Source organism: Pyxicephalus adspersus, chromosome Z (genome assembly GCF_032062135.1).
Source record: "Pyxicephalus adspersus chromosome Z, UCB_Pads_2.0, whole genome shotgun sequence".
NCBI classification, from domain to species: domain Eukaryota; kingdom Metazoa; phylum Chordata; class Amphibia; order Anura; family Pyxicephalidae; genus Pyxicephalus; species Pyxicephalus adspersus.
Genome location: NC_092871.1, coordinates 64679417 through 64707394, shown reverse-complemented (window position 1 = coordinate 64707394; position 27978 = coordinate 64679417). Strand labels below are relative to the sequence as shown.

Sequence of the window (27978 nt, the reverse complement as noted above, 5' to 3'; positions counted from 1 at the left end):
AGGGTATAGTAGAGGGGGCATTCGAGGACAAGTAAGCAGGAGAATAGGTTCATTGAGTCAAGGTTATAAGAAAATGTGTTATTTATGTAGTTGTATTGTTATGTGACTTATTTATGTTAATTATTTGCTATTTGGTTATTTATGGATATTTATTTGTTTGGTTATTTATGGTAAAAGTTTATCTATCTTAAATTGTTTTGAGAAATTTGGTAATAAACGCCTTTTAGCCATTTAACCATCATTCGAGTGGGGTTGTCATTTGAGGAGTTTTTGTTAGGGGGGGGGAGGGCACTGTATGCGGGGTCTCTGCCTTGTCACAGTCATGTGAATCATTCAGACTTCATTTTGCAAGTTTCCAAATCTATAGACAAGAACCACCAAACACCATCAGTGGCTATGAATAGACCTGGACGTCGTGCTTCCACCATTGTCAACCCAGAACACCTGACTGGTCGTCACTTCATTGAATACATCCCACAAACCCAGAAAAAGGCGGCACCTACAAGGATGTGCGTGGTTTGCTGCTCAAAGACCGATGACAGGGGAAGGAAGAAACGCAAAGAAACCAGGTTCTGTCCTGACTGTGATGTTGGACTTTGTGCAGCACCCTGCTTCAAAATCCACCACACCCCGAATGTCTACTAAAAATGTAAATTTTTTTTTTCTAAAATCTGCATTTAATTTATATTATTACTTATCAATATTATTGCACCCTTGTTTGGAAAATTTCTGTAAGATAAAATATTTTTTTTTAATAAATTACATTGATGTGGTCTATTATTTCATTATTGTTTTATAACTATTATATTATAATTTATGATTATAAATAGAATTATTATACAATAGAATTACAGGCCCACAATATAAACAAACATTTCTATGCAAAAAAATAGGATCAATTTTTTTGCATCAAAAAACTGACAGAATTAGAACGCTAGGGGGGTTAAACAAAAGAAGTGGAATATTCTTGAATGGCCAAGTCAGTCACCTGATCTGAACCCAATTGAGCATGTATTTCACTTGTTGAAAACTAAACTTCGGACAGAAGTCCCACAAACTTCGGAAGAAGGCCCACAAACAAACAGCAATTGAAAGCAGCTGCAGTAAAGGCCTGGCAGAGCATTAAAAAGGAGGAAACCCAGTATCTGGTGATGTCCATGAGATCAAGACTACAGGCTGTCATTGCCAGCAAAGGGTTTTCAACCAAGTATTAGAAATGAACATTTTATTTTTAGCTTTTTAATTTGTCCAATTACCTTTGAGCCCCTGAAATGAAGTGATTGTGTTAAAAAAGGCTTTATTTCCTCACATTTTTATGCACTATTTTTGTTCAACCAACTAAATGAAAGCTGAAATTCTGCAGTTCAACTGCAGCTGAGTTGTTCCTTTAATTGTGGTAATGTACAGAACCAAAATTAAAAAAAAAGTTTAAAAAGTTATCTGTCTAAATATTCATTTATTTATTTACCTAACTCTATCTGCACATTTACTAATGCTATCAAAACACTGCAATTATAGACAAAATTTCCACCAATATGCCAGAAATCGAGAGTGCTCTTAACTTTCTAACAGACACATCACTGCTGCATGCACATACTAACCACAGAAGGTGGACTGATTAACTATAAAACACATAAAAAACCTATAAAACACTCCTATCCCCCACCCCTGTATGTTTCTCTTTACCTACATCAACTTTTTTTCCAGCAAAACAATATTCTAGTAGCAACAATCATCCCATTCACTATTTGTAAAGAAAAGGTGTATCTTTTTTAAATAGGAAAAGACTATCCAGTACCTGTCCCTGCATACATGTTAAAAGCCTGCAGATGACCCCATAGGAAACAACTGAAAATTCTATTAGAAAAAAAACCCAGTTTATACTCAAGTGACACCTAGTTGTATGTCCTGGTACTGCACCTGTTGCTGAATTTACAGTTTAGACGCGGTCAAGGACAAGCTGTTTGTAAAACACAGTACACAGCTTTTGAATGCATTACTGGTGTCCAGCAATAATGAACAAAAAATAATTTAAAAGCATGTGACTCAATGTATTCAACCTATAAAATATAGGGGGGGGGGGGGGGTGAAAAGAGGAACAGACTGAACCCATTTGATTTTATTTCTTTTCCTCTTCTGACGTCTGTTAGCAGTGACAACTGCATTTTCCCTCCCAGGTTTATACTTGAATCAATATATTTTCATTTTTCTTTCAGGTAAAAGTTTGTACTTTGGTTTATATTTAAGTATATACTCAAGTTTGTTCTCTTGAGTGTGTGTGTGTGCATTTGACTTGGTTTAATTTTGTGCAGTCAGCCTTGTAATTCAGTCACCACTTATTCACCAATATCACACAATTTGGGTTGTGGCATAAAATATGTACCGGAAAATCATAATTTTTCTTGGCAATGTAGCAAAGGTGTGTGATTCACAAGTCTGTGGCTGTGTAAAATGACAGATTGTTAGGGAAAGCATGTCACATATATGTCTCTAGTATAATGCACCCAATAGTACCAGTCTGTGTTCCTGCTATACCTTGAAGGTATTTGGAGTGTGAGTAGAATGCATGGGTAGCATTAGAGTGCAGACAATCCATGGTTAAATATTCCTTCTGAAAACCTTTGGCCAAAAGTCATTTCAGGTTGTCATCGAGCACAGGACAATGTGTGGGCTGAGCAGCAGCTGGACACTTCAATTGACACAAACTACTCTAAAGGTGCGTACACACTTCCAATTTTTATCGTTACAATCGAACGACGAACAATCGATTGGGCAAAAAATCGTTCGTAAAAAAGTAACCAACGACGCCGATGAACGAGGAAAGTCGCTGGAAACGAACGACCGGACCGACGGATCGGATTGGACGACGATCGTTGAACATCGTTCGTGTGTACGGTCGTTCGTTGATCGTCCATGTTCAGAGCATGCGTGATGAACGAACGTCCGTTCACTTTCCTGTCATGCACATAGTTCCTCTGTCGCTCAAACGATCGTATCTATTGTGTGTACAATATCTACGAACGATCGTGTCGTTAACTCTATGTGCAGGATCGGTGCTATACGATCGTTCGTATATATCGCGCATGAACGTTCGTCGTTCGTTTTCCAACGATAATAATTGGAAGTGTGTACGTAGCTTTAGTAGTGACATATTAACACAGGTCAATATTTACAACAGAGCAAAGTCTCCTATCACCTGATCACAGCATCATGTAGATAATAGGAGAAAAAAACCCAAAATCATGCCAAAGACAACAGAAAATCCAGGAACACGCTGAAAACTGGAGTCATAACTGGCACCAATTTTTTATTTTTTTCTACCTAAAAAATGCTTAGGGTCAAATGAGAGTTTTTGTTGCACCTGGGATTCAAACAGTGATATCTTCATTGATGTTCTTGTACATTGTCACCTTTTGATCTAATAGAGTTACCCATATGACATATACATGATATTAAGTTTCTACTGACATCTATGCATTGTCTGCATGTGGTGCACTGCTAGGCTATTCACTGCAATGTCACCACAACATACCATACACTAAAAAAGTAAGAGGTGCATTATTGTACATTAACTGGTTCTTTGAGATGCCAGGCACAGTGACAATGTCACCTAACCAAAGACAAATTATTACAACATATTTGTTTCTTAGTAACATTTTAATTGTGCATACAAGTCTCTTATTAAACCATAAAGCATTCTTAAAACCCAACACGAATCCTTTTCCTGCATTCCATGTAGTAACAACTGATGGAACAAATAGCTCCCTATGGAGTAAGCTACATGCATACAAATACTGGTATCAGGTGATCTTCCCACAATGGAGGGGAAGTGTGCACATCTGGACCTCAGTACTCAGTGCAGTTGTTTGGAATATTTGTATGAAAACATGGAACCCCACAAAAGGAGGTAAACACAAAGTGCAGGACAGTGGTTACCAAATGTTCCAGTCAATAGTACCCAAAGACCAGAGCCCAGAAGTTAGGTGATTGTTATGATACATACGCCTACAATGTCCTAATAGACAAAAAGCATTCATATTACAGCTCAGTTCAGCTAACAAAATAATACATGTATGTCTAGAGGGTGGTGCTAATCCTGACACCCATACATATTTAAGGAGCCACTCCCCTAAATGATGCATGTAAAGTTACATGTACTTAGAGTGATATACTTCATGTAAAGGTATTGATTTTATGATATGGGCATGTAAATGAGATATACTAACAGAAAATGGCTAAAAATTAGATACGTTCACTTACTTAGAGCAAGTTCAGAATCTAATATCAGGGATGTTGCAGAAGTAGGTATGTATGTGTAAATTTACTAAAAAGTCTCCAAGAGGGAATAGTATAGCTTGTTATCAGTTTTAAGACTGTCATTGTTTAAAACAGATTATAAGGATGGGTAAAATTGGGGGGATTTATTAAGGATTTGTAACTGTCTAGGTAGGGCTCAGATATTAGGCAAGCCTTGTTAATATTAGCATTACACATTTTTGCTATTAACATAGAAGATTAAGTATATAAAACTTTGTATAGAACTAGTTGAATGTAAAGAAAGGGAAGATATTTGCCTAAAAGGACACAGATATAATAGCACATAATTTATGTGGATGCCAAGAAATCCACACTGTAGATATCCCCCACCCAAGTCTCCTCCAGGATCGCAGTCTTGGAGCATTCCCAAATACAAGTAAGGTCCATGATTACTTCACTATCTCTACAGGTCGACAAACAAAAAAACCGGGGGCGCCGTAATAGTTTAAGATTGTGGGGCAACCCTGAGGCCTAGAACTAGATAGAGCTTATAGGATGGGGCCAAGGAGAAGAGCACTAAATGAGTATCCCAGTGATGTCCTTTGTAGGATCCATTATTTTACCATGAAGGAGCAGATTCTCTGTAAAGCATGGCAAAAAGGTCCTATTGATTTTGATGGAGCCAGAATCCAGATCTACCCTGATCTTTCAAACGGCACACTTCCTATGCAGCGTTTGTTGAATAATTCTACCTTTGCTCTACATGCACCATCTAAATTACCAGCGTTCTTTGCTTTTTTGGATGCGGGACCAATATTAGTTCCCAACTGGTTGGACTAAGGATGACCTGTCAGGAGTACTTTTCAGAGGTAATGCAACCAGTACCAACAGACGCAGGGTGCGATCCCCCTCATCACGTTCTTGCCAGCATACCTCTCCAGACTTTCACGAATTGTAAATCAGCTTGCTGCAAGTTGCCAACACCTGCGACCCAGCTTGAAATTGTCTAGCACAGGGGTTGGCAAACTCCGGCCTTTAGGCCAGAAACGGCCTAGCCGGTAGTTCGTTCTGGCCTAAAGCCCCACAGCCTTCTGGTCTAATGCCGTCTGGCATCCGTTGCCGGCGGATGGGCCAGGGGGCGTTAGGAACTACCGGAGCCGCCAGAGCGGTGCGGCCTTCTTGCTGTGGCTATTTATTGCGGCCGGTGTTGATTCTTTCGCTGCTGCAGTAAATGGGGAACGCCCCCTGAAATGGCCTAGTGGCCATAAAAGTTTGCCGACCCCTGGTCTAGCAGATTGAATCCCTTATTTTGGCTATTCAGCTAGTGACTCTGACATATGATGGTCCCCTCAACTACTTAGTACTTGGAAATCTCAGACGCTGTCTCAGGATATCCTCTCCCAATGGCATGGATTCTGCCAAGCCAAGCTCATTTACCCTATTGCTACCGATCACACAATTGCAATTTTTTGGAAATTTCCAAGTGTGAAGAATGGAGAAGATACAAATTGAGTGTCCCCTTACTTCCACCACAGGACCCTGCCTAATTACAAAGGGGAATTTCCAGTTTGTAGATAACTGCATACAGTTACCTGTTTTCCTTGGCTGCTTTTGCTAGTCTAGCTGTGGTATTACTTACATGATCTCCTATTCCTTGCCTTGTTTTCTGTTAAATGTAGAAACTCTTGATGTGTTTAAGGTCATATGATTACTGTACCAGGTGTTCATATAGCTGTATTATGGGATCCTTTTGTAATATGTAAGGGACCCCCTTGAATTTAGATCAGGATGCATCATAATGTTTGTTTTATATATTCATCTTTTTTTTTTTTAGACCTGAGGCTTTCCGATATTGCTGGCTTTATATCCAGGTTACATTTGCCTGCTGCCATGTATCACTCCTGTGCAAGTTATTGGTCCTTTGTAAAGTAGGACCTTGTTTATGTTCATGATGATGTTCATATCACCAGTTCTGGTATTTTTCATGTTACCTATGGCCACGGATGTACCCATGGCTCCACTAGCAATTGCCCTCACTACCCCCACGTAGGCTGCTCAACCTCACTAAGAGGTTAGAGGTTCTTAGTTTAAGTAATATTTAGGGCTTCTCCCTCCCTCCCCTTTATCCTCCTTTTCTGAGCCCACCTTGGGGGCAAAACATGGTACCAAATCGTAAAGCAGAAGCATAGTCGAGGAAAGCCAGGGTCGAGGCAGACAGCAAGCAAGAGAGGTCAGGTCACACGCCAGGGGTCAAATGCCAGGGACCCAGAAGACCCGGGGACCACTGTGGGCACAGGGAACATAGGGGACACTGGAAGAAACAGGAGGCACAGGTGAACCAGGGATATCCACAGACAGGAACACTGGAACAGCACAGGGAAGTTGGCTGGGAACCAACAGACTGGACAACGGGGGGTTAACGCAGGAGCTGGAAAGAGGAAACACTGAATTAGCCAACAGGTGTACAGGAACTAGCTCACAGATCTAGGGGCTCCGCACAATGGAGACACCTTGCACGAATACAGAGTGCAGTCTGTGAGCTAGCTAAATAGCCAGGGCTGGTCAAGAGGCTATTTTCTGGTTGGCAAGCAGATTGGGCGCAATTGATAAGCTGGAAAACAGAGGCACATCCCCAGCATCAGAACCACCCGTATGCACAGGAGAGAGATGCCTGCGCTTTAGTGAGGAAGAGGTAAGTGTGACAGTACGAAATCCTAAATTTCATTTTGGGTAGCATAGTACATCCCATGACTCCAAGTCCAGAGGGGTCAGTATCCTCATTGGTGGGTCTCTACCTTGGACCCTATCACTGATGCGATCTAACCCAGAGGGAAGGTACATCATTGTACAAGACAACGTGAGTGTATACTTACTCCTAATTAGCTACTTGTTCTTGAAAGTGTTTTAACCATGTTGCCAGAAATTGGCTCTGGCACAATAGTGTTTGGGGGTGATTTGAACCTGACACCTAATCCAACACTAGATGTTTCCAAGGGGAGCTCACACTTACCCTTCTCTTATCACAAGAGATTGAAAGTCCTCCTACATGAACACCAACTAGTGGATATCTGGCGTATCCATCATCCAGATATTACACCTTTTATTCTCCAGTACACAAAAATTACTCCAGATTAGATTTCTAGTAACACATAACGCTATCCCCCAGGTGCTTGATTCGAGCAATTTCTTCTATTCCTTTTCAGATATCCTATTTCTGTTTCGGATCACTCTCTGATTAGGCTTGTTGTCTCTGCTCCGTTCAGTCGGCCTCCTGGAGACTTGAGATGCTGCTGGAGACTCCAGGACTTCCTGAGAAACTTGAACTTACTTCATTTTTCTCTCAAATGTTGGTACAACTGAGAATACTCTTAACATTTGGGAAGCACATAAATGTTTTATCAGGGGCCTTTTTATTCAGCAGGAAATTAATTAAGCTCAAGAAACCCAGAGTTGAGAGACTTGACTCTCTACTTCAAGAGTTACTATTTGAAACAATGAATAAGCGACAACATACAGCAGATCTGGAGTCCAGACTGCTTATGGTACGTGAACAAATGAATGCCCTTCACAGATAAAAAGCCAAATCTCATTTGCCTAAACGCAGATGCTTTAACTATGAGCATCCCAATCACTGTTGCAAAATACCTCAGGGCCATCTTACCTGATGAAACCGTTGATTTATTTAATAAGCTGATCACACTTCTTGCATTGCAGGCAGCTATCAGATGTGTGGCCTCAGTTAAAGAGAAATTTCTTCCTATACTTGATCCCAAGTTGGTGACAGGTTTTAATGCCAACCCTCAAGGTCATACGCTCCCGCGGGACACATTGCCTGCACAAATCACTGTTCATGATTGGGGATGATTGGGGATCTTGATTGGGGATTGATTGGGGAGCTTGATTGGGGATTGATTGGGGATCTTGATTGGGGATCTTGACAAAGATCCCCAATCATGTGCTAGCTTATGAAGATGACCTGCTATTTGATGTTACTACACCAGTTAAAACACTTCCTAACCTGCTGGCAGAAGCTCGCAAGTTTACGGAGTTATCCAATTATAAAATCAATCTGCAAAAGTCAGAGGCTCCGAGTGTTACTGTCCCAAAATTGACCCAAGCAGCTCTAAGCTCCCACTTTTCCCTTCAAGTGGGCCTCCACCTCCCATCACGTACTTGGGCACCCAGATTCCTGCAAATTTGTTGTGCACTGTACAACTTAATTTTCTACCTCTTCTCAATCGTTTTAGGAAGGATCTCCAAAAATGGAAACAGATGGTGTCATGCACGGAGAGACAGAACCACTAGGGGGTGCTATGGCTTGTACGGTGGTGGTGCGAGCCCCAAGAAGGGCCAAGGCACAGAGTCTAAGCAGTAGTCAGGTTTTCTCCAGAGCCTCTGATGGTGAGGATGTTGCGCTGCTGGTTACTGCCAGGCTGCGGTCCCTGGGCACACCAAGGTAGGCAAAACACGGTACCAAATCACAAAGCAAAAGGATAGTCAAGGAAAGCCAGGGGCAAGGCAGGCAGCAAGCAAGAAAGGTCAGGTCACACGCCAGGGGTCAATAGCCAGGGATCTAGGAGACAGACACTAGTGACACAAGGGCCACTGCGGGCACAGGGAACACAGGAGATGCTGGAAGCAAGACAAGGCACCGGTGACTCAGGGATATCCACAGAGGAAAAAACACTGAATAAGGCACAAGCTGAACAGGAACTAGCTCAACAGAATTAGGGGCTTGGCACAATGGAGACACGTTGCACAAACACACAGTGCAGTCTGTGAGCTAGCTAAATAGCCAGGGCTAGTCAAGAGGCTAATTTCTGATTGGCCAGCGGATGGGACAGAATTGATAAAGAGGCACACCCAGCGTCAGAGGAGAGAGATGCCTGGGCTCCAGTGAAGAAGAGTTTGACATTATCCCCCCTTTTACGAGGCCTCCCCACCCGCCAGGGTCCGGGTTTAGGAGGAAAACAGAGATGAAACCCTTTGGCAAGAAGAGATGTACCTATCAATTAGGTACATTAGCCTTTTGTGAGAAAATTTGAAATCCAGAATTTGATGGACTTCATATCCCCGAGATGAATCGGGTGCAGGAGTAGACAGCAGAGAGGGACAAGAAAAACACTTCAGGACCAATGGTTTAAGCAGAGACACATGGAAGGCATTGGGCAGCTTGAGATGTGAGAGAAGACGTAGCTTGCAGCAAACTGGGTTAACTTTGGCAGAAATGGGATAAGGTCCCATGAACCGTGGAGCAAACTTCAGAGAAGGCACCTTGCAACGAATGTTCCTTGTGGAGGGCCAGATTTTATCTCCAGGTTGGAGAAGAGGCGCCTTACGGTGACGTCGATCAGCAAACTTCTTATGCCTAAGAGCTGTGTGTTTCACATGCTCACAAGTAGACAAGATGCGGTTAAAGTCTCTCTGCAGGGCATTGAATGCAGGAATTTCAAGCAGGGTGGGGTATTAGAGAGGGAATGTGAGGATGTTTGCCAACATTGCTGGTGCTAACATGGTTGTTGTTGGTGAACTCCGCCCATGGTAGCAGTGCTGCTTAATCATCATGGTGAGTAGAAACAGGAGCTTTGAAGATATTGCTCCAGGGCTTGATTAATTCCCTCTATCTGGCCATTAGTCTGCGGGTGACAGGCTGAAAAATCCGCCGAGATGTCCAGGAATCTGCAAAAGGGAGAGGAATATTGCACCCCACGATCAGAAACTATATGTGTGGGTATACCGTGAAGCCTAAATGGATAAAGACTTGCACCAATGCAGCTGCTGATGGTAAAACTGGAAGGGGTAGAAAATGGGCCATTTTGGAAAAGCGATCCACAACCACCCAAATGACAGCTTACAGCCATCAGAGGAAGATCTGTAAGAAAATCCATGGACAGGTGACACTAGGGCTCCTAAGGAATGGGCAAAGGAAGAAGCGGTCCTGCTGGGGCACAAGTAGAAGACTTGGTTTGAGCCCTTGACATAATCCATCAAATCCTTACGAAGGTTGGGCCACCAGTACAAATGGGAGAGAAGGGCTTGGAAACATCTGGCCTAATCAGAGCTGGACCAGAAAAAGGAGGCTCTGGAGGCTCGAGGCTGCTGGAAGGATGGAGCTAGTCCTGGAAACGCTCTTGGAAATGTATATTAATCTGGGTAGCAAGGGAGATTAGGTCATCCAGAGCAGTGGGAATTTCTTGACCACCCAACTCATCGTTAATGCAATCAGAAAGGCCCTGCTAAAAGGTAGCATGCAGGGCCTCGTTCTTCCAGGCGAGCTCCGCTGCCAAAGTGCAAAACTTAACAGCAAAATGGCCCACAGAAAGTGACTCTTGGAGGAGATGCAGGAAAGCGCTGGCTGCTGAGAAGGCCCAACAAGGTTCATCGAAATCTTTTCTAAAATGGCTCAGGAAAGCTTAAATGCTACAAGTGACCAGATCATTCCATTCCCAGAGCAAGGACAGCCATTCTAAGGCTTCTCCAGAAAGCAGGGATATCATGTTTCCTATTTTAGCCCGGTCAGTGGGAAAGCTTTGTGGCTGAAGCTCAAAATATATGTTGCACATGTTGATGAAGCCACAGCAGGTCTTGGGATCCCCAGAAAATCAAAGTGGGGGTGGTAGGTGAAGTGCAGAGGCCACTGGCATAGCAGGGGACTGGGCCAGGTCCAGTGGTTCAGCATCTACATGATAATGTGACAAAATAAAGAAAAAACATCACACATTGCGACTTGTGGAAAAATATCAGGTCTCAGAGACATACATTGACTGGATTACATTGTACATTAGTTCCAGTGAAACCTATTGGTCAATGATATTAAGTATATTTATGAACAAAGGCTACAATATATTACAAAAGATCCATGGTGATAGAAGGATGAGGATATTCAATATTTTTGGTTTTGAGAGAAATGGTTTATAGCTTAACAAATATTTTAGGCCTGGGTTGCTTGAAGATTTACAATCCACTTAAGCTGCGTACACACTTCCAATTTTTGTCGTTCAAAATGAACGACGAACGAACGACGAACGATCGATTGGGCAAAAATCGTTCGTAAAAAAAGTAACCAACGACGCCGACGAACGAGGAAAGTCGTTGGAAACGAACGACCGGACCGGCGGATCGGATTGGACGACGATCGTTGACCATCGTTCGTGTGTACGATCGTTCGTTGATCGTCCATGGGCTGAGCATGCGTAATGAACGAACGTTCGTTCACTTTCCTGTCGTGCACATAGTTCCTCTATCGCTCAAACGATCGTATCTATTGTGTGTACAATATCTACGAACGATCGTGTCGTTATCTGTATGTGCAGGATCGGTGCTATACGATCGTTCGTAGATATCGTGCAGGATCGTTCGTCGTTCGTTTAACAACGATAAAAATTGGAAGTGTGTACGTAGCTTTACACTTTACTTATAACAATGTCGTATTCAAGTCCCCGCCATGTAGATTGGAGGGGTTATGTTCTAGCCCAAGAAAGGTAATGACATGTGGGTCAAACTTATGCTTGGTTGCAATTTGAGAACTTATAGGGGTAGTGATTTTCCCATTCTTTTTAGCAATGATATGTTCATAGATTTTTTTTTCAGTGGTCTTTTCATCTTTCCTATGTAGAAGGCTTCACAGGCACAGGTTATCAAATAAATACCACATGTTGTGGCACAGTTGATGTAATGCTTAGGGAGGAGAAAGGCTTCCCTGCTTGTTCCTGTGCAAGACGGAGGCTTGGAGGGGGGTGGTTTGCATGACAGCTGAGACTGTGCTCTTCTGCAAGCTCTATTAACGCTTTATTGACCAAAACAAACCTCCCAGTTGTTTATTTTTGCATATCAAAGCACAGCTTGCTCCAGAAGTTATTAAACGTCTAGGCTCCAAAAAAGTTTTTTTTTTTTTTTTTTGCTTTGTGATTACCCCACAGTGAGGATTTTTTTTACAGTAACTGACATCACGCTGCCTAATATTATGTTGAGACAAACAACTTAAGAACAAACCAACAGTCCCTATCTCATAGGTAACCTGAGAACTACCTGTCTTCATGGCTTCATGGACCCATGAAATTGCAAGCAATGCCCACATTTAAAGATGCCTCTTATGTCATTTTTGGATCAAACATTGGTGGAAAAGTGGCTTGATACAAGGTGGTCCCTTGGAGAGGGTGATTTTCTACATACTATTAGGAAGGTCCAAAACATCAAAATCTCGTCTATGTAGCGTTGTCATGACAAAATGTTGGGGCCAAACTGAGTGGTAGTAATGGTGGTAAAAAGTTACCTCTCCCACTCACCAAGATAGGGATTGGCGTATGAAGGGGCACATTTTGTGCCCATGGCAAACGCCCTGTGTTTGGAGGTACATGGTGTTATCGAATGTAAATACATTCCTTTCCAAGATATAGCGAAATAGTGACAGAATTAAATTGTTTTCCTTAGGTAGCACTGGTCGGTTTCTGTTAAGACACCATGATATCATGGAGATCCCTTTCTGGTGGGGGATGCTACAATAGTAACTGGTGGCTGAAGGTAAGCATTAACCAGTTCGCTTGCATTGGATGCTATTGAATAAATGCCAGAAACTATCGGGCGGCCTGTGGGATTATGAAGGTTTATGTGGACTTTGGGGAGAATACAAAAAGTGGCGGTCAAAGGATGTTTGATTAAAAGATAGTCCATTGTATTTTTGTTAATGGTGTTGGTAGTATGGTGTTATATTATACTAACATCATTGACAAAAATACAAAGGATTATTTTTTAATTAAACATCCTTTGAACATGAACGATCCTGAAAGTTTGCCGAAAGCACTGGAATCTACTGAATTCCGACCCCATAGTTGAAAAATACATTGGGTGATAAACCACAGATAGTATGTAGGAAAGCACTCTCTCTAAGGGACCACCTTGGTGTCAGGCCACTTTTCCACCAATGTTTTAACCAAAAATTACATAATTCAAAGAAAGTGGTGGGTGAGGAAGCTCCACGGTGCATAGGTTTAACTAAATTGATATTTGCCAAGCCCAGTTTAACAGAAATGTAAAACTTGGGTAAGAAAGAATGGATCTTTTAGGAAACATTATAACTCAAAAGAAATATACAGTATTTGTAAACAAAACCATTAGTGCAAAGCTAAACATAGTTCAACTCGAGTGATAAACAATATGGATTTGACTATTATATAAAAATAACCTTATCTTAGGTGAAGTAATACTCCCCTTTTTTATTGGACATCTGCCTACCAACATACTATTGTGGAGTTATTGATCACTCTGACCACTGTGTCAGAACGTTTACTTGGACAAAGGTAATTGTATTTCTAAATCATTATAAATAAGGATTATCTCTTTAGTTGTTTACATTACTGTATTAGGTGGTGAATATAAAGTTTTTTCTTTTATACTAATCCTCCTTAGGAACATTTTGAATCACTGGTCACCAGTAATCATAATTATAGCTACTGCTCTAGCTATCCTTCCTTAAGTTGGAATTGCCATGTGACCTTCATGAAAGGCACTCTGTAAGTAGGGATCCTGTCTTTCTTAAGCTACGTACACACTTCCAATAATTATCGTTGGTAAACGAACGACGAACGATCCTGCACGATATCTGCGAACGATCGTATAGCACCGCTCAGACCATGGACGATCAATGAACGACCGTACACACGATAGATGGTAAACGATCGTCGTCCAATCCGATCCGCCGGTACGGTCGTTCATTTCCAGCGACTATTCTCGCTCGTCGGCGTCGTTGGTTACTTTTTTTACGAACGATTTTTGCCCAATCGATCGTTCGCCGTTCGTTCGTCGTTTATTTCCAACGATAAAAATTGGAAGTGTGTACGCAGCTTTAGACCCAGCAATCAGCCTTTTATTATGTTGTATTGCAACATTGATCCTTATTTTATCCTTATTTATTTAGGGCATAGTTCTCTGGGGATACTCTCAACTTACAACCAAACAACATCAAACATCTTCTCTTCCCATCTCATCCAATAACACAGATGACCAAGTAAGTTCATTTATTATTTTTCACTTTATTCATTATTTAATTATTTTATCCTCTTTATCTGTTACAAACTAAGCATGACCATTATGTATGTTTTGATCATAATATCATATTATTAGTGTATATGCTTTGGTTTGGCCATATTATCATACTATCAGTATTTATGCTTTCAAAAACCATGTACAAACATTAAACGTGTTTCTTATATTATTGCAAAACCAGTGTAAGATTTATCAAAGTCCCTTGAAGAAGCCAAAAGGGCAAAACGCATCAGCACAGAAACAAACTGTGTATTACCTCATTGATCTTGTACATGTACTTTATGCCTTACAACATAGTTCAGCCTTACAATATAGCTGAGCTCTGTATAGATCAAAATCTATGTTGTTTGTATCACTTGAGTTGAACTATGTTTAGCTTTGCACTAATCATTTTTTCTTACCCAAATTCTACATTTCCAAAAATTACATGAGAGGCACCTTTAAATGTGAACATTGCTCGCATTGTCAATAGGTCACATTGTAACTAAGCATAAGTTTGACAAACATCATTACCTTTTTCAGACTAGAACATATCCTCTCCAATCGGAGTGGCGGGGACTTGGATACAAAAAATTGTTACAAGTTGAATATAGGTGGATTGTCAATCTTTAAGCAACCTGGTAAGCTAAAAACCATTTCTCTCCAAAACATCATAACTCCCAGTGATCCCATATCCAAATCTAGCAAACATTCCGAATGTCCTCATCCTTCTATCACCATAGATCTTTTGTAATAAATTGTGCCCTTTTTTCATGAACATATTTATATGTTTGACCATTAAGTTTTCACTGGAACTAATGTACAATGTATTCCAGTCCATGTATGTTGCTAAGACCTGATTTTTTTCCACAACAGTTGCACTGTGTAATGTTTTTTTTTCTTTGTCACATTATCATGTAGAAGTACTAATTATTGATGTTGCTGGAGCCTGCTTCCATAAATCAGTAAAATGTCAGGTTGCAGATCAGTATCATATTCAAGTACAGCTGTTACATTGTATTTGTATGTTCTTTTTTTCTTATGCATTGTAATAGCTTTTTATTTATATCGTTACACAGGTCAACGACAGGGCTTTTTTTAATGTATTAATGTATTAATTTTATGTAGTATTTTTGAAGTGGATTTCAAATCTGTGTTCAGTTTTTCTCTAGCACATCTAGTTTTTGTGATGCATCTAAGTATATATTGTGTGAAATTCGTTATAAATAGCCATAGCATATTACAACATTTAACAACAGTTTTTTGTTTTTTTTTTTAAACTTTTTTTACAAACACATAACCAAAACAAATACAACCAACAGGGGGGGAGGGGGAATACAATACTATGGGAAAAAGAAAGGGAAACACTCACAATATCCTATTTGAAAACAAAAGATTTTGTAGATCAGTCAGAAATATTGGTTATATACCCTGTCGAATATATAAACAAATCAAGGATCGAACTTCTATCCGAGTCCACAAAGGCATAAGCCAACCATTTATACCAATGCTGCAAAAAATAAGTTACAGAGTCATCTCCTTGCATTTGAGCATCCAGCATCTCTCTATGAAACAAGACCTTCAGGGAACAGATAACTTGTTCCAAACCAGGTGTTTGGGATTGTATCCAGTTGTGCATCATTACTCGTCTGGCAGCCAAAAGATAGATATTAATCCATGTCCGTATTGAGTGAAGTATATTATCTGCGACTGTTCCATCCCAGGAGCCAAACAGCAATAAAGAGGGATTATTTGAAATGGTACGACCAGTTAAATCAGATATTAACAAAAGTATTTGACGCCAAAATGCAGTGATATTTGGACAAAACCATAAACGATGTGATAAAGAAGCACTAGTACAATCACACTTAGTCCCACTCTGTGGGACCACATTCTAGTTTGTGGGACATTTGTGGAGGGTCAAAATACCCTGTAAGCCCTATTTATTATCATGAATTGGGATTCCCCCCATATCTTATTGACCATACTCTTCCTAACCATTTGATAAACTTGTATAGCACATTCTACTATATCCCGATCTGGAAAATCTTTTTGCCACAATTTCACATTATAGACTGATAACGGCCTGGTAAAGACAGGCAGCAGATAGGCGTATATATATTGGAGATATTCAGGGGAGATAGTGATAAAAGTTTATCAAAACCACTGGGCTGAAATATTTCTGCATAGTTGAGTACTAGTGACCTGAGGTAGGACATAATCTGGTTGTAATACAGTGGATGAACTGCCCATTGTGAAATATCACTTTAAATCTCTGTCTGATAACCTTCCATGTAGCCACTGTATCTCTAATTAAGATATTATGAAGCAGAATAATAGGAACATCTGAAAATTTACAGTCTAACAATGCACATAGATTCCAAGGATGTGCCATTGCACTATGCAAAAGTACATTGGAGCAACAAGATGTATCTCAAAGCCAGTCAACAACATGCCTGGCTAGACTAGCCAGATTGTAAAGTCTAATATTGGAAAATCCCACACCACCCTCAGACCTGGGCAGATATAATTTTGCCATTCCCAAAGATATTTTCGGGCGTTTGCCATTCCATAAAAATTTCATAAAAGCCTTATTAAGAGCAATGACATCAGTATGGGACAGTAAGAGAGGCAATGTCTGCATGGGGTAAAGCAGTTTAGAGAAGGACATCATCTTAATTAAATGGCAACGGCCCAGATATGACAGGGGCAAATGCCCCCACATTCCTAATTCTTTTTGTATTTTAGTTATCAAGGGTGGATAATTCAATTTGTACAATGATGATGGTAAACGGCCAATACGAAGCCCTAGGTAGAGTATAAAGTCCACTGCCACTTTAAACGAAAAATGGGCCCCCAACTGTCCACAACTGCTGCAGACCTGGCTAGAGATAAAATTTCACTTTTATTAAAATTTATTTTCAAGCCAGAAAAAAAACTTTCAAATTTAGTGAACACAGTTTGAATGATATTGCTATCCATTCGAGGGTTAGAAGTAAAACTCAGAATATCATCTGCGAAGAACGCGGTTCTTAATTCACTGTCATGAACCGGCATACCAAGTAATGGGTACTATCCAAATATCGGACCAATGGTTCCAGAGCAAGGTTGAAAAGGAGAGGGGATAGAGGCCACCCCTGCCTAGTCCCTTTGTGAAGAGCAATGGAATTTGATAAAAATCCTGGTGTATGTATGCTGGCTATTGGAGATGCGTACAAAGCTTCTAACAATTTAAGAAAAGAGCCCGGACTCCAATGTGTTTAAGCACTGTGAAAAGCCAAGGTATATTCACTGTATCAACGGCTTTGTGTGCGTCTATTGCGATAATAGCTAAATCAAGATCGGGCTGATGTTTCGCAATTTCCAATGCTACCAATACTTTTCCAATATTTGTCACTGCCGCTCTACCTTGAACAAAACCCACTTGAAAAGAAGAAATAAGGGAGGGAAGGAACTCGGCAATCTGCAAGAATTTTAGATAATATTTTCGCATCTATATTAACTAATGAAATTGGCTGATATGAGTCCAGATCACATGGGTCTTTATCTTTTTTCAAAAGAAGCTTTATATAAGCTTCTTGACTGCAACGAAAATACATGCCTCGTTCCCCTAGATTAGTATATACCACATGCAAATCATCTACCACCTCATCTTTTAACATCTTAAAAAATTCAGTGGTAAACCCGTCGGAGTTTGGAGGTGATAGGCGCATTAAGGGCATCTATGTCGCTATGTTGTAATTGGGGTAGTTCAACTCCCGAAAGGAATGCCGCCCAGCCTGTACATCTGCTACTGGAGAATACAAATTTTGAAAATATTGCGCTAGACAGTGATTCACCTCTTTGGGGGAGGTAACCACGTCTCCAGTGGGCGTATACAATTTGGGAATATAGGTCGTTGTGTCCAGATTGGCCAACATTTTGCCCAATTTATTGCCATATTTGTGATATTCTAGTCATTTATACTTTTGCTTTACCTGTTCGTAATGGGAAAGCCAGGAATCGAATTTACGTTTGGAGGCATACCACATTTGATTAGTATCAAGGGTAGGATTATCGGAATAATGCCTTTTGTGCTATTCTGAGCTCCTGTTGTACTGTTAGGGATAAAGTGGCTTTTTTTCTCTTCACCATAGAGGAAATTACTCTACCTCTCAAATAAGCCTTACCCGCCTCCCAGAACAGGACTGGATCGTTCCTATGAATGCCATTATGTTGGACATACTCGAGCCATGCAGATGTTAAAACATTCTGGAATTCAGGGTCTTTAGACAGGAAAGAAGGAAAATGCCAGGGAACATAATCACTTTAGGGTATTGATCTCTTATCAAGTGAAATGGGAGAGTAATCCGAGATCTCTGGTGACTCGGTCTAATACATAATAGCATCTGTACAAAATAGGTAGTCGAAGCGTGCTTGCGACAAATGAACTTGAGAGACAAATGTCATAGTTCTCCCCAGAGGTTTTTAGCCGGTTGCTCCGCCCGGCTGATTTGAATACCCCGCCCAGCTCTCCTGGGCGGGGTATTCAAATCTATACCTATAAAACTACTGTCTGCTTCTCTTCTTTGTACACCAATTTGTCTGAGGTGGGGGTACAAAACTGAAAATATAGGTGCATTACCGCCTGTTACCAATCCTAGGTGCCTAGAATTTACCGCCTGTTATCAATCCTAGGGGCCTAGCACTTATGGCCTGTTACCAATCCTAGGTGCCCAGCACTTATGGCCTGTGTACATAGAATTGAAAAATTGCATATACTAACGGGCCAGGCATTACAAAGTTGTAACAAATAATTGGAAGAAGGTAGAACACTGAAACAATAAGAGGTTACTGGATACCCATGACATAAACAACTGGGAGCACTAAATTTGCCGTGTTTTGCCTCACCCCCTTTTTTACCACCCGGCTACAGCTTCCTACCACCCGGCTGAAAAAAATTTCTGGGGAGAACACTGAAATGTATACTGTCGTTTTAAAGGGTGGTGCTGTCGCCAAACATCATTCAAATACATAGCATTGGCAAAATCTGATAACACCGAATGAGGTGCAGATCGTCCAGCACCAACAACAGAGTATCTATTCTCAGAGTCCAACATCACCAAATTGAAATCATCTCCTATAATTTTACAGAGAGTAGGGTCCTGGGGTAGCCAACTGAGCACCTCCAGAAAAAAAGGACGATGATGGTGAATTAGGTGCATATATATTGTATAATGACAGATCGCGGTCATAGAGTTGTACAAGTACTTTCAAAATGCGAGTCACTTTGTACTGTTTTAACCTTGCCCTGGAAAGACTTATGGAACAAAATCTTCACCCCAGAAGATGAACCATAAACTTCGCCTACCCATAGCTTTTTCATTCTGTAGAAATCATTACTGCCTAAATGCGTTTCCTGTAACAACACAATGTCTGCCCTCAATCTTTTTAAATGGCGTAGAACAGACATGTTTTTTTATATCAGAGTAGTGTGTGGTGGATATCTATATATTTTGATTGTGATTAACACTGGTTTATATAAAGGTAATTAAATAAAAGACAAAGAAAGGTAGAGTTTTCGGCACAAATATAGAAAATACAATTTGTAGTACAAGTTTACATACAAAATTATGAAAGAATTATATCCTTTTTACCCATAAGTCATAATATTCTCCTATGATCTATAGAGGGTTTGATCAATTTTGACACAAAGTTACAAAAAACAATTACAACGTTTTCTCTGTATGTCACAATACTTTGTGATACACACAGTTTTGTTCAAGCCTGGTGTGGCACTATACAGGTTTCAGATAATATTAAACAAATATACATCACCATACAATGGTTAAGTAGGTATGAACCCATTCATATCAACCGTAGTACCCCACGCGTTTCGCCATAGTGGGCTTCCCCAGGGGTAGTGATAGGTCAATAAAAAGTTCTCTATGTATACATACGGGGTTCAGGTGATCTAAATTTACAAACATAAATGTAAGGGTTCAGTACACTGCAATGTTCAACATTGATCATACAGAAAATCATTCATTTGATTTCATGGATTTCATCCAATTTCTATCAAATAGTAGAATTAGTAGAAAATAACACCAATAGTATAATAATTTAGTGAAATAGAATCAGATAAAACTATTTTTTAGAAAGATATACTACATACATAGATTATATATGAGTACTGGATCAAATTATAGAGTTAGCAAATATATATAAAGTAGGAATAATTATAATTATCAAACTTACATTATTAAAAATATGGCTTAATCTTGGAGGAAAAGTGAAGTAAACCTCAGAATAGAGATGATCCGTTGAAAAGTTCAGAGGAAATAGGGTAGTGTGGTAGAATCCCCTATATAAGTAAAGTCTCTACAATTTAGGAAGAATTTCTGTTTATATCTTAATATGTAATCATATAATATATGTATAAGTGAGGTTAAAGAGTAAGTAGGAATTGCTGTCCTACCTGAAAATGAAGTAGACTCTATTTTTAATATGATGCTGAATGGTAGCACAGGTCAAACAACTCTCAACTTCCAGGGAAGAGATAGTAAATGATCCCCAGCAGATGCAGTCAGCAAAGTAGGTTTGCCATATAGGCTTCCACAGTATAGGTACTAAAGTTTTTTCTATTAGGTATGGTATTCATAATCAAAATAAACTGTGTTTAGTAAAGGCAAAAGTGCCCATAAATGCAATGTACTTGGAATCTATAGAGAAATCTCCTCCTAGTGTGCTGGAAAGGATTATTTTGCTTGATTAAGATGCACCCTTGATAGTGTTTCCTAAGGCATCCTCCTTAATAGGAGGACGGCGTCCCAGGGACCTCCCATACTCCACGTGCACGTAGGCAGCGTGGGGATGCCTGTGGGGGCTGGCCTGGTGATGCTGGGATGAGTGGCAGCTCATAAAGCGCCACCCACTCAAACCTCATCACTTGTTAGAAGAGGGCGGGTCTCCTGTCACTCCTCTCAGTGCTAGAGACGGCAGGCAGCTGTCTCCAGCCCAGCATCCCCATCTAAGAAGACGGGGACTACCCCAGTGAGGGGTAGGCTTGCCTGAGTTGCACCCAAGAATTTCTGGGTGCCCTTGTCCCTGTAAGTCGGGTCCCTCTATTTGTTTTGAATGGAAGATTTAATACAGAGATTTAGAGATGAATGAAGGAGCAGATATGATAATTAGGATAGACAGTATCTCATATAGGATCAAGTGAATCATGGTTAGAAATGACAGAAAAGAGAAAAAACTGTTTCTTGCAGTTAAATATACATTCTGGATTATAAATACATTTTGTTAAAGAATTGCAGGAAATATACTAAACATACTAATATGACTTTAAATTAATATTGATTACTGATTAATACTATAGAAAATGATTAAAACTAAATACATTGTTTAAGCCTGGATAATGGTTGGCTTTTAATAAAAAGATCCACTTCGTTTCTGCCTGTAATAATTTTTTATCAAAGTCTCCCCCTCTAGGATTCGGGGTTACTTTTTCTAACTCTGCAAATGAAATACTATGTAGGTCAAAGTTATGTATTGTTCCTTTGTGTTAGCCAATTGGAGTGACCATTATACTATTTTTGATCGTGTATATATGCTCATAGATTCGTTTTCTCCGGGGGCTTTTTGTTTTACTCACGTAAATTTTTTACATGAGCACAAAATAATGTATATAATGCCTATTGATTGGTAGAACAGACACGCGTTTATTAGGGGAACGCAAAGCCTTCAAGCGGATTGTATACATAAGCAGGAATCATTTATATAGGAAATAAACCAGCCATATTGTAGCCGCAGCACAATCAATACAGGCAGTGTGAAAGATCTTAGCGTTAGAACATACCAGTACATCTTGCATATAAATAGCATGACAAACATATATAACCTGAGATGAGCAGGCCAAACACAGTAAGCATTTGAATCATAGCAGCTATGAAACCATGTGAAGCGAGTGTTCCGAATAACAAAAAACGGGGAAAACAGCAGGGAAACACAGGGGAAAAAGCCAACAACTTGAGAAAATGACTTTCCTTTTTTCCTCATTGAGCAACAAAAAGTGTAAAAAGTCACTTGCATATTTAAAAATATTGCAAGATCACTGGAGGCAGGCTCACACCTCAAAGTGGGGGGAATCATAAAGGTGTAATTTCAAAAGGAAAAATAAAAAAAAGGCACTTGAAAGCAGGGTAGGGTTCTTCCAATTTATCTCGCCTTGGATATCAAATCAGAATGGTGGGCATCACGGATCTTCTTTGTTGATGGTGCTTCAAGATTCCTGGACTGCTCGGAGAGTATACCGGGATTGAAGAGTGTGCTGCAGAACGTGGTGGGGAATTATATGATCTTTCAAGATGGGGTAGATGCCATATCAGAAAGCAGGGTATGCACCAGACTTTCTGCTTCCTCAGCATACTTAAGAGAATATTTGCGCCCCTGAACATCGGAAAATGAAGGACAGCAGGATATACCAGTATAAAGCACAACTAGTGTCGATATAAAATCGACAGAATAGTCTGCAAATATGAGCAAGTAAGCACCCTCGAATTGTAGATGACGCTGGTTGTCTATGAGCAAGTTCCACTCTGCAGTCAATCTGAAGATCCAGTAATTGCGGTATAATGGTAGTGCATACCTCAAGTAGTTGTGATGGTTTAACACTTTCTAGGAGACCTATAATATGCAGGTGTTTGCGCTGAGACCTATTTTCTAAATCCTTTATTTTATCCTGTAGCGCTTGAGCTTTAGCTTCCAGCACAGAAATAGTAGCTCCAGTGAAGGATACATCATCCTCCACCAGAGTAATCCGCTGTTCAGCAGTATCCAAACGTTGGGATTGTTCACACAGATCCTTTCTCAATGATTGAATGCCCTTGTGAACTGCAGCATCAATGGCCTCCTGCAGCGTAGGTTTAAGCAATGCAGCTACTGCATCTGCTATCTCAATAGGATGAGAGAGCTCTGCGTGTTCAGCCGGGTTTACCTGAAAGGAAGCAGTGCCTGATGCTCGTGATGGTGCTGGAGCGACGGCCATCTTGGAAGCTGTGGCCCGCTGCTTTTCTTTTTTCCCCATGGAATCCTGGCTATTAGCGATGGGAGGAGCACTCCAGAAACCGTTCAATCCAGGCACTGGCGACCAGAGGAACCGCTGCGGGCAAGTCAGTGAAAGAAGTGCCGGCTTTATATGCGCTAATCCCTGAGGTGAGTGGGAGCCGCTAGTGCATGCTGGCAGCTCACGAGGCGCTGAAACCGAAGTCTCCAGTTTTCTTTTTTTAAGGTTAGAGACTGCACTAACTGCGATTGATTTCATCTTACTGAGTAATCTGCTTTTAAATACCACCCAGGTCCTGGCCATGCCGCTGCCTGCATCAGCAGTGAGATGCGAAGCACAATGCAGGACTTCTGCATTGTGCTTCACATCTCACTGCAGATGCCAGCAGCAATAGCAAATTCCGGGGGTGACTACTACATATACAAGGAAAAGAGACACGGGGGACAAGGGGTAGACTTGGGACCACTCAAAGGATGAGGAGGAATAGGAAAAGAAAGGAAAACCAGAAAAAAGGAGAGAAAAAGAGGGGGGGGGGGGGGGGGGAAGAGCGGGTAAAGGAGAGGAAAAACAAAAAAGGAAGGGTGGGGGAGGGAGAGGAGTGAAGAGAAAGAGGATGCTGGCGAGTGCTCTGGGCAAACAGCCAGAGCCCACCAGGTAGTACTAATGCAAGTCAGTATCTAGCTCCTGTTCCACCAGGAAGAGGAGCGGACTAGTGGGGAAAGTGGAACTCAGCGTAGGCATGGCTCCACCCGCTTCCACTGCCTCTGATTTTAATTAGCTAACACTCTAGGATCCGCCAACAGTAAAATCTCGGATGCATAACAAAAAAAAACAAATATTGTCTCCCCAGATAAATAAGGGATACAAAAGGAAACTAGCTAGGATAGTATATTTACCCTTAAAAACATATCAATCGAATCTTTATATACAGACCTTTACAAAATCGTTTGTTCAGAACAGTCCACAGTCAGCGGTGTATCCAACGACACCAGCGGTAATAGGCGGTCGGGCTCAAACAGTGCCCACCTCTCTGCCTCCAGGGGCAACCCCTTCGGGCGGTTATATTGCTCAGGTACCATTCACCGTGGACTGAACGACCTGCCAGCCAATGTTATTAGTAGACATACAGAGCACATTTGCATGTAAGGCATCAATAACCTAGAGCTGCACAGAGATAAAAGGCATAGAACAGTAGAGCTAGAGAATCCTATTATCATCCTGCGACTGTCGCCATATAGAAACCCATCTGTTGGACATGGCAGTATCATCTAGGAAAATAGGGCCATGCAAACAACTAAAGAGGACCATAAACCGTTGGCCCCCTAGTACCATGATGACACTGCAGTAGCTACTGTATCACTATAGCCCGGTCCTTCCTCTAAGGCGACCCAGCTAGTCCCAAAAGACATCTCAAAACTTGCTGGGAGGAATAAAACTCCAAGGCAGTGGGTTGCATTTCAGTACACAACTTAGTACAATGCCCATCATAATTACACTTTATCAGGAAAGTTAGACATTCTCTTCTGTATTACTTGGCATATTCTAGCATTTCAATTTACCACATAAAGACAGTAAAGATCAGACTTAACATTTCCGCAGTAAGCGGTTTCATTAGAGGGCAGGCATATAATACCACACTGAACAAATCTAACAAACCTGACCACCCCCCTAGATACCTGAGTATTCTGGGATGGATGCCGAATTGCATTCTGCCACTGTTTCAGAGATGTGATTGATTCTATGGCTGGTCAATGCCCACGCTAACCCCCCTCCATCTCTCCCCCCCTTCCTTCTTCCCTTTTTCTCTTTCTCTTTTTTTTTTTTATTCTTAACTCCTTTTTTTTAGTTAGTTACTTTGTTTGTTCTTCTTTTATTTTTCTTTTCTTACAAAAAATGTTTTTGAAAACCCTAAGATATCATGGTTCCTGCTACTGATACAGCACAACGGGTTGGTTACAAAGTTTGTATTTCTATGCGGTTGGCCGTTAAGCCACAAGCTTGAAGATATGTATTGTTAGAACCTAACCTTGCTGTATGTTCTTTTTTGAACTGTATGTTACGACCACTTTATTTTATTTTCTTGTATTTATGTACCTTGATATCTTTTAATAGAAATAATTTCCAAAAAAAAGCCTTGCGGAGTAAAATAGGAGGCTAAGTTAGCTTCCTTACCCGCTCCCCTGGGACCCGGCTTCTTCCTACCATGCGGCTTGTGGGGGAGAAGATCGTTGGCGGAGACTGTCAGACTGCACAGACCGGTGGAAGCAGCAGGAGCTCAGAAGGAAGCTTCCTCACGCTGCCATCTCGTAGCCACGCCCCTCATTTATTTGAATTTTGACATACACACACACACGTGAAATCACTAAATGTTCCTTAATACATGTATTATAACATGTTTGCCTATAATCCTTTACTAAAATATTTGATTTCGCTAAAGTCAAACTAGAGTGAAATTTTATTTAGGTGAATGTTTGATCACATATTTTTTTACACACATTTGAAAGTGCCACCAAAAGAAAAAGTAACAAGTGCAACAAATGTAACTATAAATGAAGCAAGTTTGTGATTGAGTAGAATGTAACATACAAGCATTAAAGATTCAAACTGACCTGTAAAATGGACTGGAGATGAGCGCAGAACAGGGTGCAGGTGTGCGCTAATCAATTGCTAAAACCTCACCACTGAGGTTAACATCTACTCCTGAATCGCGCAGCTGAAAATTAATCGCCTTAATTGGCCTATTCGAGATCTTTGCAGGAAACTGGCAGGCGAGTTCACAAGAACTCGGGCCCGACTCGCGCTAATGGAGCTTGTTGACTGGAACGTACGCCCATTTCATTGATGAATCAGGGTGTATATCTCATATACATGCTCATATCATAAAATCAATACCTATACATGAAGTATATAACTCTAACCACACAACTTTATACAGCAAGTCACTTCATTACGTTTCCAAGATGCATATGTCTCCACACAGTCTTTTGAAAGTATCAAGACCAACACAATAGGATTTGGGTTACTTTATTGGGGATGTACTCATGAATTTCTTGCATTGACATCTTTTGACAATATTGTTCATTTATTTACCTTAGTTTGTGAAGCAGTAATCTATACACTTTTTGGTACTATCATGCACTGTAAGAATTAATTACTTACTCGATTTATTGAAAGTGTATTACAATTATATATATATATATATATATATATATATATATATATATGTTAAACGTACCTGCATGCAACCCAACCGCAAACTTGTATATATTGTTATTTTTATGTACAGCCTGTAAATAGACCTCTACAGATCCTCTGAAGAAGCCGGCAGGCAAAACGTGTCAAAATACGAGACGTTTAATGCTACGTTTACACAAGGATATCATTGTCTAGCAAATTGGTCCATCCTCCCATGCTTTTTAATGGGAAAGACCAGGTAATGCGCTATGTAATTTATATCTAAGAAATCTGGTATTTCACATGATTGTGCTTCTCAATATAATGATTATTTGCCGCACAAAAACCCTAGCTCTTTTTATGTCTTTCTTCAAATTTACAACAAAATAATACAAACATACATGGAGCCCCCATACATTGGTGGTCGGTGGGAGTGGAGAACCCTTGCACTGGTTCAAATCTACCTACCTATCCGCTTACATGGTTAGTGCACCTGGCCACCACCCGGCCACTCTCCACCACTCCAACACTTCAAAAGCACCTGGCTACCACCTATCTCCATCCCACCACTCCAGGGACACTGACAATACACCTGGCAGCTACCTATTCACCATCAATAACTCCAGAGACACTGACAATGCACCTGAGTGCCACCTGCTACCTCTCAGCATTCTGGTGACACCAAATCGGGTTGGCACTCGATATATTAGTGTTGACATCCCCCCCCCCCCCAGCTACAGACCCAACACAGTGCGGGTCCACATCGCCCGCCAAAACCCTCACCTTGCCGCTAGCGGTGCCGCCGCTCACCCCGATAAGGAAAGGCCGCGGGTGACCGCGCTCCGGTGCATCCAAGTTCCCCGCTGAAGCCATGGCTAGGACAACCTGGGGCGGCCCGCACTACATTTCCTAGGGACTTCCCAGTGGCCCGTCTCATGTAATGCATACCTCAGTGAACACTGGGAGTTGTAGTTCTTCAAGGAACCCTCCGGGAGCATGCGCAGCGGAAGACGCACGTGACCTGCCCGAGGACAGGGCAGAGGTCAGAAGAGAGGGCCGAGGGCAGGCTGTCCTCTATAGCTTAGCACAGCTTGTCCCCGCGGCTGCCAGTGAAAACTGTCCACGTAGGTTTGGGCCTCTGTGCGCTTTCCAACAGCAGCCCCGCTCCTTTTTGCATATCATCATTGCCTGTAGTGAAGCTGAGGATAGCGGGGAGTGGATAGCTGCTGTGTGTAGTCCTGACTTTTGGCCCTAAAAATCAGGCAGGGCAGCTATGAAAATTTTTAAATACATTCTATGGCGGGCTATATAGAGAAGAAGAGATAAGATCGAACGAAGAGGGAACTTTTTCATGTGGTTCAGGCCCTTAAACTAAATGCATGAGTGCTGCGTGCGGTCCCAGCATCAGTAATATTACCCCCAGTATATGGTGTATCATTAAATCCACCCACACTTTAATTCCTGGACAGTGGTGACAGTAA

The 27978-nt window shown here is 41.1% G+C and overlaps 1 protein-coding gene across 4 annotated transcripts in view; it reads right to left on the bottom strand.

Annotated features, from left to right (window-relative positions):
* Positions 1-27593, bottom strand: part of UCK1 (uridine-cytidine kinase 1) — a 114577-nt gene extending 86984 nt beyond the window's left edge. For 3 of the 4 annotated variants that reach the window (XR_011923311.1, XM_072430049.1, XM_072430051.1), the window contains exon 1: positions 27281-27439. Coding sequence is in view for 2 of the 4 variants with exons in the window: in XM_072430049.1 (XP_072286150.1) it covers positions 27281-27370 (90 nt within the window). In the remaining 2 variants the exon portion in view is untranslated. The other variant, XM_072430050.1, reaches the window with a different exon arrangement.
* Positions 27594-27978: the final 385 nt, after the last annotated feature.